The 20,372-nt window shown below is 39.9% G+C and overlaps 1 protein-coding gene across 2 annotated transcripts in view; it reads right to left on the bottom strand.

The window, feature by feature from the left end:
- Positions 1–20,372, bottom strand: part of LOC149173159 (SAGA-associated factor 29 homolog A-like) — a 384,042-nt gene that overhangs the window by 259,963 nt on the left and 103,707 nt on the right. For both annotated transcript variants that reach the window (XM_089424522.1, XM_089424523.1), the window contains exon 3: positions 8,991–9,067. In XM_089424522.1, the coding sequence (XP_089280648.1) occupies positions 8,991–9,067 (77 nt within the window). The remainder of the gene's footprint in view (positions 1–8,990; positions 9,068–20,372) is intronic.

The raw sequence follows: 20,372 nt of genomic DNA, 5'->3' as shown, positions 1-20,372 counted from the left end.
AAAACATGAAAACATGCATATTTTTGCATAAATCAAGATAGATATAGCATCCATTGTACATTAATGATTAATTATTCGAGCATCAACCATTTAGATGCATCAACCATCTAGAATCTAGATTCTTCTCCTCTTGTCTAGCCTTTGCCTCTACGTCGATTGTCTAGGGATATTAGTCAACATTGCCCAATTTTGATCAAACTACCTAATTCAAAACTTAAAATATGGTAGAAAAAGCTTAACATGCTTGATCGATAATTTTGACTTGATTGAAAGGTAATTTTTTGCTAAGGGCGTGACAAAGGAGTTCAACAATTAACACCACCAACACTAGGGTACATATAGGGCTTGGTGCTCTTGATTAAATGCTAATCGCATACCTTCATACTTGATATAATCTAATGAAATGCCACAATCCCATTGATCCTGAATTCCTGAAAACTGTTAAGTATGTTGAATTTTGAATAGGATATGAAATTCTATTTTCTCCATATGAAGTCCAATGAGGCTGGAACCACTCTCAAACATCCCGAGTCATTTCATGGTAATGTTAAAAATTTAAGTAAAAGGATGAAAATGAAAAATAAAGGAGAATGTCACTTTTACTTTAAGAATTTAACATTACCATGAGGGAGAGTCTGCTATATTTATATTTTTTTTATATTTTTTTTGCCTTCATTCCTCACCCTAACCCAAGGTGGACCCACCCCCAACAAGCAAACTCACCAAAAAATAAAAATAAAAACGATTTTTTTAGGCCGTGCGGCGCTTTTTCCGGCAGCGTACGCCTCGCCCTCCAAAGTGCCACGCTTCGTACAGCTGAAGCGCGCTTCGGAGGCCTGGAAGCACGCTTTGGAGGCCTGGAAGCGCGCTTCCGAGCCACACTTCGGAAAATTCCAGGAAGCGGAAAAATCAGGCGGAAGCGCGCTTCCGCCGAAGCTTCCTAGACGCTTCCGCACGGGACGCGCTTCCGGGCTTGGAACCGGGGGGGGGGGGGGGCCTTCGTGCAACATTGGTTTCGATCTCTCTCTCTTGTCTCGAAGCTTCATTATTGGCATAATTTGATTATTGGATATAGTCTTTATACATGTAAGTGCTCTTTTCATGCTTATTCTTGTTATTAATTTTGTCACATGAACGTTGCTGGGATTTTCGCTATACAAGTATGAAATTTGATGTTTTTCTATACAAATTAGTGGAAATTTTCATCTTTTATAGTGTTGCATCATACCTTGGGCCATGTATGGATGGGTAAATGTTCCTAGAGATAATCTGTGTTAAATATATCTCGATAAGTCATCAATTATTGCAAATCGAACTATAAATTCCTTGAAGCGGTTACACTCATGCCCTAATGCCATGTGAAGTTGTTTGAAGTCCTCCTTGATTGGGTGAATTCTTTCCAAACAATAAATTCTTCTTGACTCCATCTCTCCCAAAGGACAAGGCACTAATCCTCCATGGGTAATCATTTTCATAGCTTATCGCTTTCACATTTTCCTCTTTTTCTAGGCCTAGCCTTCATAGATCACCTAGAGCATCACTTTTCTCACGATTTAGCCATCCAAAGAATTTGATCTCTTGCCCAATACTGTGTTGGTGTGTCCTCTAGAGGCCCTCCAAATTTCACGAAATTCCAACTGTAGGATCTTGAGATATTTCAAGCCCTAGATTGAAGATCGTTTATTGCCCTTGGTTTCCCATTGGCTAGTGAACTCCTTGGGATCATAGCATTAAATCATCAAAAGAACATTCTTTCGTTGATCCCCTTCCCTTCCCTAATTAGGTCAAATACATCCTTGGTTGATCAACTCCATATCCTTGACCTAATTTTGGGTCCACTTGACCCTTTGTCGTCCCGCAACTTGTTGACTCCAATTCCACAAAGATCACTTAGAAGCCAAGCATCCATAAGGCCTTTTGAGACTAGGGGATTCCTTGATAAGACATATTCTCAAACCCTAACCTCAAAAGCCCTTTTAGCCCTTCCTATAGAGCCTATCACCTTGCTTCTAAAGCAAGCAACCCATCTAACAGAGTCTCTCTTGTGAATAGGCCTTAGGAATCACTCCTCATCTTTCCATCAATCTATTCAACTTGTGATTCCTCATATACCAAGTCTCCTCCCATTGGTGAAAGTACGTAAAGATTAGAGAGCCTTAGCTGAGGTGACAATGGACTATCACTCCATTGTTGCCCTTGACCTAGTAGTTGCACCATAGGATCCCTTCGTAGGATCCCTGCTAGTTTGAGCACCAATAGGAGCCAAAACTTAAAATATTCAAAATATTCAAATTTCGTGTTTTGAAAGTCACCATTGGACTTTGACTCAAAATAATTCTCTTTTGACTCCTAAGCATTTAAATATGCTTTACAAATACATAATGAAGCCCGACCATAGTTACAAAAAACAACATTGATCATATATCTGGTGTAGTGGGGAATATTCGGTGAAACCTCCCTTAGCCGTTGAGGATGTGTTGGAGTAAAAGAGTGGGGGCAAGAGTCAAGGTGACAGTAGGTCCTCACCCTGCATGTGCCAATCTAGTGAGGTTGTCGAGACCTTAACAACCTTGCTAATTAGATCGGTAACATGATATGTAGAAGTTCGTTTTATTTTGGTAAATCATGCATTAGCCAGAAATTGGTTGAAGGCTAATGAGGGTGGTAGAACTCACGTTAGGCTTTTGTCCACCCACTTTATTATATCCTAGTCAAACTTTTGCATTTTATCATTATGGCTCATGCCCTTTCTTTTCTTTATGTTGCATTAACTTCTTAGGAAAAAAAAATTGGGCCCGTACTCAAGGATGAGGGAAACAGGGAACCAACACTAGTGATAGATAGTAATCAACCCAAACATGGGACATGTAGGTAAGAGAAAGATGGAAATAGATAAATATGGATTACCATGGACACGCAACCTCAATCAGTTTTCCCTATGTGTCCCTCTTAAATAATGGAAAGAAAGACCTCAAGGAGGATCACACTGGACTAGGGGCAAGGGATAAACACCAAGTGAAGCATGGGAACAGGAATACAACCAAAAGTAGTCTATCTTCAATTCAACTTGTAATCCATTCCCTTAAAAATTAAAGAAAAGTTGTTGATTACAAATATGGTTAATGTACCTTACAATGTATGACCCACATTCATCGAAAGAGAAAAATAAATGTAATAAAGCACTAGCGTAGCATGGATGGAGGGATTCTGAGGCTAGCTATCTATAGGTCATCATAGGGTTGTTGGTTGGCAAGCTTAATAGAATAGGAGAAAAATGTTCTCCTAGGGGTTAATGTTCTCCTAGGGATTACCCACTTAGGTGGGTAATAGGCTATCTTGTTTTATGCTCTCAATTTCATGGTTTTGAATGTCTTCACAAGTCTGAATTTTATTTACTGTAATATCTTGAAAAGATTGTTAAGGCTCCTTGCCTAGGATTTCATGAAAGGATGCTTCTAACCCCTAAAGGCTCGGATATACTTCTGAAGTGTTTTTATCGCATATTATCAATATTTGGAAGTATATAAAACTACCCAAAGTGTTGCAAAAAGTTTTATCTTAATTAGGTTACTTTTCATTTTCTACCCAAAGGAGATTGGACCACTAATTCATGTAGGTTTGGATCAGATTGTTGTAACTTCTTGTTTACATTAAATTTTATCATTGTTGGACTATATTTTAACTCATATTTCACCCCCAAATTTAAACATCCAAGGATCCATCATCCTAATGTGTTTCCACACTTTTGAGTTGCTTCAAGGACACGCCAAATTCGGTATTTTGTGTTTTTTGGTTGTTTTGCAGATCTGAAAGTGTAGGACAACATGTCCAAATTGTTGAATTTGTAACTATGGTCAGTTTTCATAATGTACTTTTGGTCACTTGATGTAATGATATCTATCATTGTTAAGCATATTTATAAATGCTTGAGTCAAAGGAAAATTTATTGAGTCAAAGTCCTACTACACACCGCCAGTGGGTGAAACCCATAGGAGAAATTTGTCTCCTATATTTGTCTTTAGCCGGTAGTTGGCAGCCCCTTATGACCACAAGATAACTCGATGTGCCAGAATCTCTACCACTTGAGCCAGCCATTATGAGCCCTTGCCCATCTGTTATGATCGTATGTTTGAAAGTGAGCCTTCCAAACCCGAAGGTATGACTTTCATTATGTAATTGGGTATTTTTGCTTACTTATCATGAACACATCTAGACATGGACTAGTGGGGGATTTAGCGGAAAGAATGGGCTTGGTCTGTACTCTTGTCTCCTTGTCCAATTTGGTGGTTAGTATTGTATCCTAACCCCGTGGGATATCCACTATTGGCTACTAGCTTTAGGAGTGGCACTACATGGGAAACCTCGATTTTGGCTGCGTGACTCGATTTTGGCTATGTGATCCCAATTCCCAATGCCACATACACCATTCCCCTCCGCTTATTATAACCTCTTTTCACATATTTCCCATCCAGGTCCACATTTATCCATTAGATCCACAAGGAATTAGGCTCCCCCTCCCCTTGTCCACACTTTGGGTCGGGCCTGGAACAATGCCCTGGAGGTTGATGCAGCTAAAAGAAAAGTTAAAAACATAATTTGGCAACTCTCAACAAGAAATATACCATAAAATGCAAAAGATGGTCAGGACATAAAAATTTAGCACATGGGGAAAAGCCAAACATGAGCTCTACCCCTATCACTGTGGTTATCACCCTAGTTCATAGGGTCCCTTAGGTGAGCTCCCTACATAACTAAGGAACCCATGATTGTCCCAACCCATGGTGGGCAATGAAATGCCCACCCTTAACAGGGTATCCACTGTTATATCATTCACATCATGCTCTCATCCCCTGGAACCTCGAGCAGGTAAATGAAAGCAAAATCAATAAAAGGCAAAAGGCATATGAAGAAGGACGGAAAAACAAAGGTCATGGTAACTCATGTATCGCGATTGCTCCCTCCTACATCTATACACCCAAGTGTAGCCTTCCCTCATTATAGCTACCATTGTACCATGGCATGTGGCTTGGAGCCTTCCCTGTTGCCCCACTCCATTCCACCATATTTCATATGACACCTACCATCTGACGGATGTACCATGGACTTGTCACTCCCTTAGAGGTTGAAACCACCTAATAGGGTCCTTGATTAACCTCCCTCTTGAACTTGGAGACACTTATAAATTCTAATGCCCATTATGGAAGGGTGTGCCACTATGAAGTGCCCACTTTGTTCCATGATTTGTAAGATCATTTGATCAATTGTTGTAAATAACAAAGAAAACATAGACATAAAACCACGAAAATCAAACACAAGCCAAACAATGAAATTTCACTAAAATTTGCGCTGCTCAGCCATTTTATTATAATAAGAAGAGGGCACAATGAGGTGTTGGAAAGAGCGCACCTGGGCTTGCTCAAGGCAAGTTAGCTAAGCCCATATGAACAATAAGAAATCCCTCTCAAATCTATTCCTGCTCTCTCCTGGCTCTGCACTGAAACTACCCAGAAAATATGTTGTTGGTTGTAAAGAACCATTGTTAGGGCCTCCTCGGGTGCTCAGAAAATTCTGGGAAATTAATCCTGGCCTCTCCACCAATAACCCACAAAGGAATTGGCCAAATGTTGACCCTGGAATTTCGACCCAATTTTCCCCTAACTCCTGTCGTTGTTGGCTGAGTTGGGGCCCCTGTTTGAACCCTCAAATCTGCCCAGAAAATTATGCCAAGTTAATCTTGGCCTCTCATTAATAAACTCAGAAAAGCCCAGAAAGGGTTTGTCCTAGTTTTGACGCTCCAAAATTGACCTCCAAATGCTTGGCCCTCCTCCACACGTAGAAGATGTAACCTGAAGCAAATGTTGTGTTTGTTGCTCCACCAAAATGCTGGAAAATCCTCCACAACACTTCCCCAAACTCCACCTCAAGTTTCAACCCCTAACTCCCTTCACTCCGCAACCTCCAACCGTGCCTCCTCAAGGAACTGCGCAGTCCCTGTACTGTTGTTGCCAATCCTCTCCACAAACTCGCACTCCCTGCTGCTGGTACGAACTAGTATAGGTAGGACTCCCTCCTTGGGCTGGCACTCGAAGTCCACCGAAGCAAGGGTTGAGATCTCTGCTCAAAGACACTCGTGTGCTAAACAACGTTGCAGACTTGGCTTCCTCTCAAGCGTGCTATGTCAAAGACACAATTTCTGAATAGATGAATGAATGACCAAAATGAGTGCCTCTTGCTCTATTTATAATTCTTGGCTCCTCTCCTTGTGGTCCCCACTCTCTCTCTCTCTCCTAATTCGCACTCCCTTCTCTTTCCCCTCTCTTCCAAGAGTGTGAGTTCCCTCCTTGGGTCGAATTTCTCTTTCTTGTGGTCCACACTTTCCACTAGAGCCGCAATATTCTCTTTTCCTCCTAAGTCCCAGTGTCGGAATTGCTCCTCTCCCCAAACTCATCTCCAATGCTGAAAATCAAAATTAGGGATATTACAATTGCACTAATGAATTGTTGTACTGGAAGGTGAGGAGACACATTGGATCTTACACAGGATTGCAAGTGGGTCTTCATTTTGGGATTTGGCTTCCCTGTACAAGATCCAAGCCCTCCAGAGGGTCATGATGGCACTTGTAGGGTGAGCATTGAGAGCCATGGGCCTCCACCTTAGTAGAGAGTCAATAGCCACACCATGGGACCCTTCAATGCCACCTATTGCTTGCTCGTGTTCCAATTATTAGATGATGATGATGTACTGGGACCACATTGCCCAGCCGGCTACACAATTGCACCACACACTTGGCAGTTGATCCAGGGCCCAGATGGGGTTGTGTTTCACCTAGGGAAATAAGGGAGGGCTTTCATCATCATTGCAGCCCTTATAGATAGAGCACATGCTCGCTTGACTCAATTGGAGACCCATGAGCCCATTCTTTGTGCCTCCACAGTCGCTCCGGAGAAGCACAAGTTATTTGCTTTAAGATTAAGGGACCACCCCCTTCATTATTGTTATTGGAGCTCTCCTATTCATTATGGCACATGAGGGGCTTAATTAGGCCTTCCAACAGCCCTATTAGCTATCGTTTTATCATTTCGGCCCTCGTGAGAGCCTTATTATTCCTCTTTTTGAGCTATTTGTGGGCTTGTCACCAATAGATTTATTATTTGGCACATTAGGCTAGTATTAGGAGTTAATTAGTTCATATTTTGATATCGCATGACATGTGTAAATAGAAGAGGCCTAGCCTCACTCTAAACCATCATCATTTGGAATTCGATTTCTCCTTTTGCGAATTTTGGACCTTGCACTATGATGTTTGGAAAATTTTCACACTATTGTCTTGGAGCTTCTTTGACATGCTATTGATGGATGGATATATTCTTGATCTTGTAAGTACTTTAATGCCACATTTTTCCTATGATAAATGTCTAATGTATGGAATGTCATTTATATATCTTGATTGTGCCCTAATCTAATGTGAATTTGTGATAAGCACTAAGATTGTGGAAGTATTGCATGCGTTATTCATGGATAATGAGAATGAATGTTCCTAGAGGATTATTATGCATATGGTATCCTTGAAACTCCATCATAACATTTGTCAACAAGTATAAACGTCTAGGGTAGACGTCAAGCCTTCTTGTTAGGGTTTGTGAAGTTGCAATAGGCCTCTTTGAGATAGCGAAGGTTGAAAAACAAGGTCATTTTGACTCCAAATCTCCCAAAGGACTAGGCATTGGTCTTAATCCTAGGTGATCACCTAAAATTCTTTCTTTTTCACCTTTCTTTCTAAATTCTACCCTAACCCTAGAAGTTTCCTAGGGCTCCTTGCAAAATCCATTAGAGACAGTCTCTTCCCCAGCGAATTGGCAAGCAACTGCGCCGATGAGTCTCCTAGAAGTCCTCAAATTTTGAGGCCAATCCTGTGTTTGGATTGGGAGATATATCAAGCCCTAGCTATAAGACCGAATTTGTCTAGATTCCTTATAGATAGTGGTAGAATCAAGAGTCTATTGTGCTTGAAAACTCATTGGAATTTAATCTCTTGGACCCTCATTATCCTTGCTTGAAACTCATTGGAATTTAATCTCTTGGACCCTCATTATCCTTGGTTGACCTAGGCTTCCCATTGTCCTTGAAATTTCATAGACCCTAGGTCTTGCTTGGATCCCCTAGGTCTCTCTCAAGGTCCCAAACTTTTTGCATGCTTGTATATTGTACTAACCCTAATTGCACTAGAAAATCAACACAAATCAGGTTAGAAGTCAAATGGAAATTAAGGATAAGTCATCTCACTCGGTATTTGGACCTTTCCCTCACTCTCAATAATCAAAGGTAACCATTTGTTGAGCATTTTGATTGAGTTTTCTTTGTTGGTTTTATTTTCTGCAATTGCATATCTAATATCAAAGTTAGTAATCTATCTTATTTAACTCCTAACCTTCATCATACTTAATGTTTCTAGGCACCGGTCATTTAAGATTGCCATTGAAGTGTGTGTAGATAGGGATAACCCCCATGACATTGTAGGACTCAACCAAAGTGAGGAGAGATTGTGCTAAGGTGATGGTGCATCTTCTATGTGCTTACCGATTAGCATTTTAACTAGACCTTGCTGAAGCTGCCAACTTGGGTGGTAACAGGGTCTATATGTCCCATAATGGATGGTCTAAACTCCGTGTCCCCATGTCCCTATGTTAGGTGATTTAGCTTAATACACATCTAGGCATGCATCTTAGGAATTGCACTCAACATCCCATTCCTTGGGAATAATATGAATCCATATTCTAAAATTTAAACCACCTTATAGTGTTGGTTGAAATAATAGTGACTGAATATTGTTGATGCAAGTGGTTGGAGTGTCATAATAAACTTACTAAAATAGAAAAAAATAGAAAATAAAAATTTACATCTTTTTAGTCACACCATTCTTCAATCCAAAAAACAGGAAAAAATAAAAATAAAATTAACAGTCAATCACAGCAGCGAAGTTATATATGCACCTAGCTTCTTCCTGTTAGGGGCAATTTGTGCAGATTGCAATAGAGCATCCAGTTGAGTAATGAAAGTCTTCGATACCCTGTCATAGATTGCCAAATGTGTTGTTAACTTAAATCTACAAAAATCTAGTAGTTCTTTTTAACATACATGTTTAAAAAGAGAGATACATTGAATCAGAAATTTGGCAATAAGTAACAAAAGATCACCATTGCAAATGTAAAGAGATACTTTTATAATCATTAAAAAAAAATTGAAGTTTAAAATGGGCCTTTTAAGGAAATAATATAATAAGAATTATGAATTTTCAAAGGATAAAAGAAATAATTAATTTATTCTATCATAATTTTGACTTATCTTCTTATAGGTTTATTCAAATTTAAATTGTGGACAATATTTGGACGTGGAATTCCAATGAGTACCCACTTTGCATACTCTCCATATAGCCACCATGAAATAAACAAGAAACACAACATTTTCATGTACTTCCAATTTATCTCATGGTGGGTCTGCAAAAAGTATGTGGTGTGAGTACTTGTTGGATGCGAAATTTAATTTTGCATCCAACAAGTGCCTACACCTGAAATTTGAATAAAGTTATAAAGAAATAAATCAAAAATATGATTAAAAAAAAAAAGTAATTTTCTTCTTTCCCTCCAAACTATTTACCCTTAAATGCATGACATCATCATCTTGAATTGTATTGGTTCTTTTAAATTTGATCTTCATAACAAATTTTTTGTTATGATGCCCATTTTTAGCTCAAAATTTCTAAATGTCTATGATTTCTACAAGTCAAAAAAGGTAAAAATCAAGACATTTTCAAATAGTACTAAAGGGAGTGGCTTGGTTCAGAATGTTAACACTTTGAGTTGTGTTGGATGCGGTATGTTAAGAACAATATGTCCTTTGATGATAAAACACCCAATGCAAAAATGCAACGAGAAGGAAATCCATATAGGATAAATAAAATATATTTTCTATTAATAAATGACTGAAGATTTACAAGGGATTTTATGATGGTCTAAACCAGTGTTGCGAAAATCGCGATATTATCGCGATAACATCAAAAAATCGCAACTTTTTCGAATCCCCGATAAATTCGCCCGATTACTATGCAATTTTTTCCCAAAAAATCGCGATTATTTCGAAATTATCGCGATTCGATGGAAGTTATCGCAAGGGTGGCGGACAGCGCATTTTATAAGGGAAAACATGAATTTTTTTTGTCATTTTGAACAGACAGCAGCGTGGATTGAGAGCTGAGGAGGAGAGGAACCCTAGAAGGCGTCTACTAGGGCAGAGGAGGAGGAAGCCTAGAGATTTTAGCATCCCAAGCAAGAGAACTTCATCTTTGGATCAAATTTCTCCAGCAAACCATGGTTTCCAGGTATGGGCACCAAATTTGGCCATTTTGTTTTGGTTTTTTTCTTGTTTTTGCTTGGGTTTCTATAACCCATTGATTATCAATGATTTTTGAGTGGATTTGATGGTGTTTTTTTTTTTTTTTTGCATAGAGTGGAGAGAGTTCATTTTGGATTGAGTTGAGGTTTTTTTGTTTGTTTGTCAAAAATTCAATGTGTTGTGTCATGTATGTAATTTTTTTTTAATTTTTGTAACTTGCAATTCTTATTGTGTCATAGGTTCAATTTCAAAGTTCAAACTTCATCTTACATTAAAACTCAAGAGTTCAACCAAGTTACAAACATGCCAAGGAAATTGGACCCTCTGTGGGAATTTGGTGAACCTGATGGAGGGTTTGATAGATTGAACTTGTCTTGCAAGTTGTGTGGGCAGCATATGTCAGGGGGGGTTTATAGATTGAAGTATCACCTTGCACAAATCCCTGGACATGATGTAGGGCCTTGCAACAATACAAATGCGGAAATCATCCGAAGAGCCATGAGATCATTGGAAGAATTAGAGCAAGAGAGAGTGGCCAAAGCAGATCTGAAGAAGCAACTAGCAGGGAAGGTGTTAGGAGGTGAATATGGAAGTGGCACTGGTTCTACTTCAGCATCAATGTCTACAACCAACCCTGTAGTTGCCTCATCATTTTTTGTTCCTAGAACCACGCCTGGTTCACAACCATCTATCACTTCAATGCTTAAAAAAAATGAGAAAGAACAAGCTGACAAGTTGTTGGGCAAGTTTCTCCTTTGGAGTGATATTCCTTTCAGCGTTGCAAGGAATAATCCATTTTTCCAGCCTGTTGTTGATGCTATTGCAACTGTTGGCCCAAGGTACAAAATCCCTTCTTATGATGACTTTAGAAGCCGCATTCTTCAAGAGGAAAAGGTTGACTGCACCAAAAAATTGGAGGCGTTTAGGGCATCATGGGCACAAACAGGAAGCACTGTGATGTCAGATGGTTGGACCAACCAAAAAGGGAGAACCCTTGTAAACTTCTTGGTTAGTTGTCCCAAGGGGACAATGTTTGTGAAATCTGTTGATGCATCTTCACATATCAAAGATGCAAATTTATTATGTGATTTGCTGGAAGTGTTTATTTTCGAGGTGGGTGCAGAACATGTTGTCCAAGTCATAGCAGACAATGCTGCAAATTATGTTGCTGCTAGCAGAATGCTTATGGAGAGGCATCCTACTTTATTTTGGACACCTTGTGCTGCACATTGTATTGATTTGATGTTGGAGGACATAGGAAAATTTCCTTTGTCAAAGATATTGTTGACTCATCAAAAAGCATTACAAAATTTATATATAATCATGCATCTGTGCATAGCTTGATGAGAAAATTCACCAACAACAAGGAGTTGGTGCGCCCTGCCATTACATGGTTTGCCACCAGTTTCATATCTCTTCAATCCCTCTTGAATTCTATGTGGAATGCGAAGAGAATGTTTCTTTCAGATGAATGGCGTGCTTTGACATTTAGCGACAAACCAGAGGGAGAGGCCATATGCAGATTAGTTTCATACCAGGAAAACTTCTGGGCAGGAGTGCAGGAGGTGTGCAGCATTACTGAACCTTTGGTAAAGGTTCTTCGATTAGTTGATGGTGACAAGCCCGCAATGGGCCACTTGTATGAGGCCATGGACAGGGCCAAAGAATCCATTCGAGCCTACTATGATGATAAGGGAGATTAGGCATTTCAGAAACAACTCCTCCTATGGGAAGTGATTGATGAACGATGAAACAACACACTCCATCGTCTCATTCATGTTGCAGGGATCTATCTGAACCCTGCATTTTCTTCCCCATGTGGGTTCTTATTTGATACTGAGATCATAGATGAATTCTTAACCTGTGTTCAGAGGATAGTGCGATCTCCAGCAGCATGTGCGGAAATCTCTAAAGAAATGAAGATATATAGGATGGCAGCTGGCACATTTGGCTTTGAGATGGCTGTAACTGATAGGAAGACTACAATGCCAGGTATTTTCAAATTTCATTGTCTCTTCAAGTTCATAACTTCATACTTTGCTTCAACTTTCAAATTTCATTTTTTTCTTATGTTTATCTTATTTGTATTTTTGTTGTAGATGCATGGTGGACTCACTATGGTGCCAGAGTACCCCATCTGCGAAAGCTTGCCATTCGAATCTTCAACCAAACATGTAGCTCCTCAAGATGCGAGCGCAACTAGAGTGCATTTGAAAAAATACACAACAAGAAGCGCAACAGGTTAAACTTAAAACTTAAAATATTCCAAATTTCCAATTAATTTTTTGAATTCATTAAATAATTTTTTTTATAATTATTATTTTATGATCTTTGTACAGGTTGGAGACCCAGCGACTTAATGACATGGTCTACATCTACTACAATCTTCGATTGTGGGTGAAGCAACTTGAGAGGATACCTGATATGGAGGCCATCTCATTGGATGGGATTGACACCACTATTGCATGGAGGGTTGAGGCCAAGAGGCCTCTCATGGAGTCTGTCGATGATTGGTTAGAGTAGGAGGTAGTGGAAGGCGCAGAGGGGGAGGAGGAGGGGGAGGTGACACCACCTACCCAGGCTATCCCTGCCACTAGTAGAGGACGTAGTCTACCTCCTGTAGCTCTTAGTTCTTCAACTTCTAGAGCACAGCAGAGTCCACTGCCAACTCCACCAGCATCTACATCTAGAGGGAAAGGGAAAGCTATTGCATTTTCTCGCAAGAGGGGCAAAGGAAATCAGTAGTATTAGTTATTTGGTTCATTTCATTGTATATGACATTATGACTCATGATATGATATACATTATTATATTTTTTGTTGATATTTTGAGGCTGAGTTGAGACTCAAGAGTCAAGACTTGCTATTCAGGACATGATTCACTGTTATGTGTGATGTAGCACTAGAAATGATATTACACATCTTATATATTAGTTATTTTATCATATTTATGTGTCAATGTATTTATTTTATGTTGTAGATGCTTTAGATATTAAAAAATTTGAAAAAAAAAATGAATATTTTTGTATTTTACGATTTTTTCCTGATTTTTACATTTTTTTCCAATTTTGTCCCCTCGGCGATTTACTCCCGATAACGATTTTCGCAACATTGGTCCAAACACATTCATTGGTCACAAGGGTGAAGGGTTATGACACTTGTGGTTATTTAATATATTACTATTACTATTATTATGTAATATATATTTATGTATACTATATGTCCTCCCCATGAAAAATACTTTTTGAAAGGTACTTATCTTTAACGAGAAGTGATCATCTCCCTCTTGAACTTGCCTTCAAGAGTTAGTATTGTCCATTATCCATGTAACAATGTTGCCTTCAATAATTCCATCGACCTCATCGGCAACCAAGCCTAATTGAGGCTATCCCATCTAGGGTTATGCTAAAATCTGTCACAAGTGCTAGAGCAACTTCTCATTGATCATGCTAAGGTTTCAAAACTGCAAAACTCAAGCCTTTATCTTATCCCAGAGTTTCTTCTAAACCCTAACCTCATGATATCCATCAAACCCTAATAACCAAATTGCCTAGGGTTTCCTTCAAACCCAATATTCTTTCATGTCTCCTCCATCTTCTCTTGCTATCATCAATGGTGTCTTAACAGGGGTGATCTCAATGACTTTTCTTCAGCCCAAATTTGATACCATGTGGAATTATCTTAGGGCTATATTCTTCTTTGTTTAAAATAATTGCATTTCAATATTTACATATTGAATTCACCCCACAGCATCATAACATTATTCATCAACACATGCAACTATATAGAAAGAACAATATTATCATCAATGCAGCGGAACATAAAGAAACAATAGAAGAAAAACATTCAAACATAGAGAAACTAGGATTGGTCGCAGACCAGGGAAAAACTCCAGAAGGGGGAAAACCCTTTCAAATTCTTCTTCTTATTAGATTGTCATTGAATGTTTCAACAAAGAGAGATTACAACGATCCATATCCTCAACCACAAAACTATCCAACAAAAACAACTAAACAACATCCAAGAGATGAACCCAACAATACTAATAATCAAAACTTTGATCAGAAGCCTGCGGGCAATTGTCATCAATTGTCGGAATCTGCGGTCAACTGAGGTCAACTGTCAAAATCAAACCCTAGGTTCCAACCACTGGAAGAGAGATGTGTGTGCGGCTGAAACCCTCCAACCGCACTCATAGGCTTGCGCGCTTGCAATTGCAACCGAAATACCTTGTAGCATCCTTGCGGCTGAGAACCAAAAACCCTAGTCACACATGCGAGCTTCAGACCCTGCAATTTCAGACCTATACAAACCAATCTTTGCAAACCAACCTCAGACCTGTACGAGCCAATCCAAAGAAGAGTGAAAGAAGAATGCCTAATGAAATGTCTCCAAATGAGGGTCACTTGACTTGTATTTATAGTCAGACATGGGTGTCCAATTTCGTTTTGGGTCGACCTATCCTTTTTGTGCACATTTGCGTTTCCATATTAAAATATTTTTCCTTAACCAAATTAAATTCTTCCAAGGGCTAGGAGGGGTCTTTCTTGATGAGGAAGATTGTCCAAAGGAGGGAATTTATCTCTGGGTTATGAAACATTAACAAGGTAGCCCAGCAATGAAGTCCATGGAAATGCTCTCACATTTATGCTCAGGGATGGAGAGTGGTTGTAGCAACCTCGTCGGATGAGTATGTTTAGCTTTGTTTTCCTGTCAGATGTTGCATTCCTTCACAAATCTTAGTACATCCAACTTGAAGCCCTTCCAAGTGAACCTTTCCCTAATATTCCTATAGGTTTTCAAGTAACCTGAGTGTCCTGCTAGGTTGAGGTGTGAGTTGCTTGCATAATTTTCTCCTTGAGTTGTAATTTCAGTACTAGATAGATCTGGTTCTTATAGTAGATGATGTCATCTATGACCCGGTATCTATCATCCTGGATCAATCCCTCCAAAATCTCACAAGCAAATTTATTTTTGGAGTATTCTACAAGCAAGAGTGACTTCCAATCCTCTGTAATCTCCATGAGTGAGAGAGTAGGTGGCATCCTAGAAAGGGCATTTGTACCACATTGTTTTTTCCCTTGACATACTCAATTTCAAAATCATAGGCTTGTAATTTATTGATCCATTTATGTTGTCTCTCACTCAGCTCCTTTTGTTCCATGAGGAATCTCAGGCTATTATGATCTATTTTCACCTTGAACCTGTTCCCCACTAAATATTGCCTGAACTTGGCCAATGCATGCATAATGGCCAACATTTCCTTATCATAAATTGAATAATGTCACGCATAGCCCCTAATTTTACGGCCCTCAAACAGTATGTGGAGGTGATTTTGCATCAATACTTCTCCTATTCCCATCCCCGAAGCATCACATTCCAACACGAATGTCTGGGTGAAATCTAGCAATGTTAGCACATGACATGAACTCATCACCTGCTTCATCTTTTCGAAGGTTGCCTGTGCTTATCAAATCAATTGAAAGACCCCCTTTTGGTGAGGTTTGCTAAAGGCGTTGTCAGCTACAAGAATGCTTTAACAAACTTCCTATAGTATGTGCAAATACTGAGGAATCTCTTCATCTTAGTTAGAGTTTTTGGGGTAGGCCACTCAATAATAACCCTGATTTTCTCCTAGTGCACTTGAACCTCGTTCCTTTCGATCACATGCCCTACGCGAAGAATATTTCTCATCCCATGTTAATTTGGGGTAGCATCGGATGTGCTCTAGCCATGAAAATTGGTGGAGAGGCTAAAGTACATGAGATCTCCAAGACCTAGAAATGGTTTTGACAGATTGTACCCGGTTTGGGAGATATTAAAATAATTAATATTTTTAATGGAGTTCCTAAGTCTAAAATTAAGAAAAATAAAATATTAATGGGTATTAATATAAAACTGGATTAGAAGGTTCCAGAAGTCATGGATCAAGCAAAATCTAATCGTAGCCGTTCATCAGAGATTTAATCTCAGTCGTTGAAGGACCAACGAGAAAAATATAAGAGGAGGCTTGAGAGTCAATTGGAGAACACACCAAGAGATCAAGATTTCGACTTTCTGGCGCTGGGTTTGTTGAGAAAGTCGAGAGAGTGATTTGGAGTTGCAGCTGAGGGGCAATGAATAGAGAAGCAGAGAGGCAGAGATAGTGTCGGGAGGATCAGTGCAGCAACCGGGAAAGCTGATGCAGAGGGCAGAAGCCGGAACTACCAGGAACTGCCGAAACAACCGGGAAAGCTGACGCAGAGGGCAGAAGTTGGAACTGTCGGAAACAGCTGAAACTGTCGGGAACTGCCAGAACAGCTGGGAAAGCTGACGAAGAGGGCAGAAGTCGGACCTGTCGGGAACAGCAGGAACTGCCGAAACTGTCGAGAAAGTTGACCCAGAGAGCAGAAGCCGAAACTACCGGGGACAGCCAGGAACTGTCGGAGCTACCGGGAAAGCTGACGCAGAAGACAGAAGCCGAAACTGCCAGGAACAGCCAGAACTGTCGGAACTGTCGGGAAAGCTGACGTAGAGGGCAGAAGACGCTGACGCAGTCCCTAGAGGCTGATGCTGGGGTTCTTTGTGGGGCAGATTGGAGCTGAGCTACCAGAGTGTTTATCCGAGGTTTCAGCCGGAGCATCTGTCTCCGAAGGAGAGGTACTACTGCCGAGATTTTTCTCTGTTGGGTGAACCAGATTTGGCACTAAGATTGTATTCTGAAACTGCTTAATAAATCAAACCCTCAGATAGTTGCACTGGTTTTCCCGCATTGGGTTTTTCTGGGGACATTAGTCCAAAAACAACGGTGTCACTTGTGTGCTTGTTTCTATTTCCTTCAGTTGATGATCTGTAATGTGTTAAGCATGCATTTGCATTTATTTCTAGTATTTACATGGTAAATAACTTGTTAATTAACAAAACAAGTAGGTAGGAATAAATCAGTAAAGTGCATGAAGGGTTTCTAACGTGTCAGACTTAGAAATTCCAACATGGTATCAGAGTGTGGTTGTAGATCACAGGAGAACTGAGGATATCAACAGAACAGAGCAGCAGCAGCAGAAAAAAGCCTTCCCGAGTGACAAAAGTTGTTCCTAGCAGAGTAGCAGCAAGGAAGGGGTGACGCAGTGCCTGCATCATCAAGATTGAGCCAGGAAGAGGCAACACAGAGGCTGAGGAAGGCGAGGGCAGGCTCACACAGAGCCACGCAGAGGCCAGGAGGGCTGACGCAGTTGGCTGAGGAGGTTGATTTCCTGATGCGGGATTGCATAGAGCCTAGGAGCTCTAACCTTCAGGTGGCTGGGGTTTAGGAGGCTGTGGGTAAGTTGCAGAGTGGAGCTGGTTGGGTACTGTAGTCAGAACAGTACCTAACAGGGCAAGACCAAGGTAGAGGGAGTTGCTGCCGCGGTAGATTTCTAGCCAAGGAATCCAGATCAGTTTTGCAGTTGCACAGACGATTGGAGAGGGGCATCTCGACATTGGCAGAAGGTTTCCAGGAGGGAAATCGAGGCTCAGAGAAGTCATTCCAAGAACTTCCAAAATGGAAGTAGAGGAGCAGCGAAATGGCACTACACGGAGTAAGAGACCAGGACAGACTAGACGGAGCCTCAAAATTCATAGTCTGGAAGGCCAGAATCTTATCTGTACTAGACAAGAATCATGTCAAGCACTTCGCCTTAAGGACGATAGCTATCCCAGTTGATCCGGCCAATAACAACAGGTACGAGGATGCAATAGCAAGGGCTAAGAGTATCAGCTGTTAATTTGCCCTGGCATATCCATTTTCAAGAATCCAGAGTTCGAAGCTTCCATCGTGATTCCATTATCAGAAGGATTCTCATAGCTCAAATGATTCAATGGTGATTTCACTAGACTAATGAAGAACTCAAATGTTGCTACTATTGTTTCAAGGTATGCTAGTTTAGATTTTACAACTATTCCTGGTTTTCCTAATCATCTAACCAAAGATGAATATTTTCTGAGAAATGGACCAACATTTAGTGGTGATCATTTGAGCTTGACTTTGAAACATATCGCAATTTTTGGTGACTTAATTGATCTCCTTAAAGTCAAGTGTGAGGATGTATACATGAGATTATTTTATGATTCATTCCAAGGGAAGTGCAAAAATTGGATTGAATGTTTGTTTGCTAAGTCCATAACATCCATAACAAGCTTTTGGGTTGTCTTCTTGGAAACATGGATGAAGAAAGAAGAATCAATGGTAGATCATGTTTCCATTCAAGGTTTTAGAGAATGGAATGATGGATATACTAATGATGAAATGGATTAAAAAAAATCTGCATTTTTGTCCTCTTATTCAAAGTCATGCAAATGTAGCTCAGAAGAAAAGATTCATTTCTTAGAAGAGTTTTCCAAAGAAATTCAGATAGAGGTTGAAACCTCAGAGGATCAGCAATTTTTTCCACATCAAGATCATTCTTTTGGAATTTCTTCTCAACAGCAAGGAAAAGACATATTGCTTCCCTCTGTTGTTGAGAGTGGGAAATTTTCTGTTTTGGATTATGAATTTGAAATAGAAAGCATACATGAAAAGTTCAACCACAATAATCAAATTACAGAATACATTGAAGATCAAGCAAGATATGGCATCTATGACTTTGATGATCCTGTAGCCATTTATATGGAGGAGTTTTTTAGTTCAAATTTTCAGCCACGGTTTCACTGTGAAGATCAAGTTTATGCTGAGCTATCGTTATATTATCAAGTTTTTAGTTTAATCAACTATAATCACGGAGTCTGGTTTCCAAATCAGATGTTAGATTGGTTGCATTGGAAGTTTCATATAATGTGAAGAAAGATGAAGTCCCCTAGTTAGAATAGGAAGAGTATAGATAAATAGGCTCACAAGTCTAACCATCCTTTCATTTTGGCATTTCAATTTTTAGTTTTCAGTAGTTGGTGTCAAGTTGATACCAGAGTTTGAGTGTGGATTTGATTGTAGTAAACAATTTTCATCTTTCACATTCTAGTATAGTTTTCAGTCGGTTTGGTTCAGTTTCAATTGAGGATTGGACTAAGTTGTGAAAATTCCTACTGTTGATTTGGGGTAGCACCGGATGTGCTCTAGCCACGAAAATTGGTGGAGAGGCTAAAGCACATGAGATCTCCAATACCCAAAAATGTTTGGGCAAATTCTAAATAGTTTGTGAGATATTAAAATTCGCCGTGCATTCGTATGGTCCGGAGAAGCTTATTTGTCCTATAGTTTAGCGGCTCTATCCCTCTTTGGTTTTATTGCTTGTTGTTTTGTTTGGTTCAACAATATCGTTTATCCCAGTGAATTTTATGGGCCCACCGGCCCAGAAGCCTCTCAAGCTCAAGCGTTTACTTTTTTAGTTAGAGACCAACGTCTTGGAGCTAGTGTGGGGTCTGCCCAAGGACCTACTGGTTTAGGTAAATACCTTATGCGTTCTCCGACTGGAGAAATTATCTTTGGAGGGGAAACGATGCGTTTTTGGGATCTCCGTGCTCCTTGGTTGGAACCCCTAAGGGGCCCTAATGGTTTGGATCTGAGCAAGTTGAGAAAAGACATATAGCCTTGGCAGGAACGACGTTCAGCAGAATATATGACTCATGCTCCTTTAGGTTCTTTAAATTCTGTGGGTGGTGTAGCTACCGAAATCAATGCGGTGAATTATGTCTCTCCCCGAAGTTGGTTATCCACCTCCCATTTCGTTCTAGGATTTTTCTTCTTCGTAGGTCATTTGTGGCATGCGGGAAGGGCTCGTGCAGCTGCAGCAGGATTTGAGAAAGGGATTGATCGTGATTTCGAACCTGTCCTTTCCATGACTCCTCTTAACTGAAACAATAGATCAAACCAGATGGAAGAAAAATCGATTCAATTTCATTACATCTATCTCCCATATCGGCGGGATAGGAGTCTTTTCAAATACTCTTTTTCCAACTGGATCCTTGTAGCTCGGCTACATACAGCCGAGCTATTCTCTTAAATGCAATTGTTGAAAAACAAAAGGAGAGAGA

Source organism: Pinus tabuliformis, chromosome 4_2 (genome assembly GCF_031772625.1).
Source record: "Pinus tabuliformis cultivar Carrire ecotype Pingquan chromosome 4_2, CPIR1, whole genome shotgun sequence".
NCBI lineage: Eukaryota > Viridiplantae > Streptophyta > Pinopsida > Pinales > Pinaceae > Pinus > Pinus tabuliformis.
Note: the sequence above shows the minus strand (reverse complement) of the source record. Positions and strands in the feature narration are given on the sequence as shown.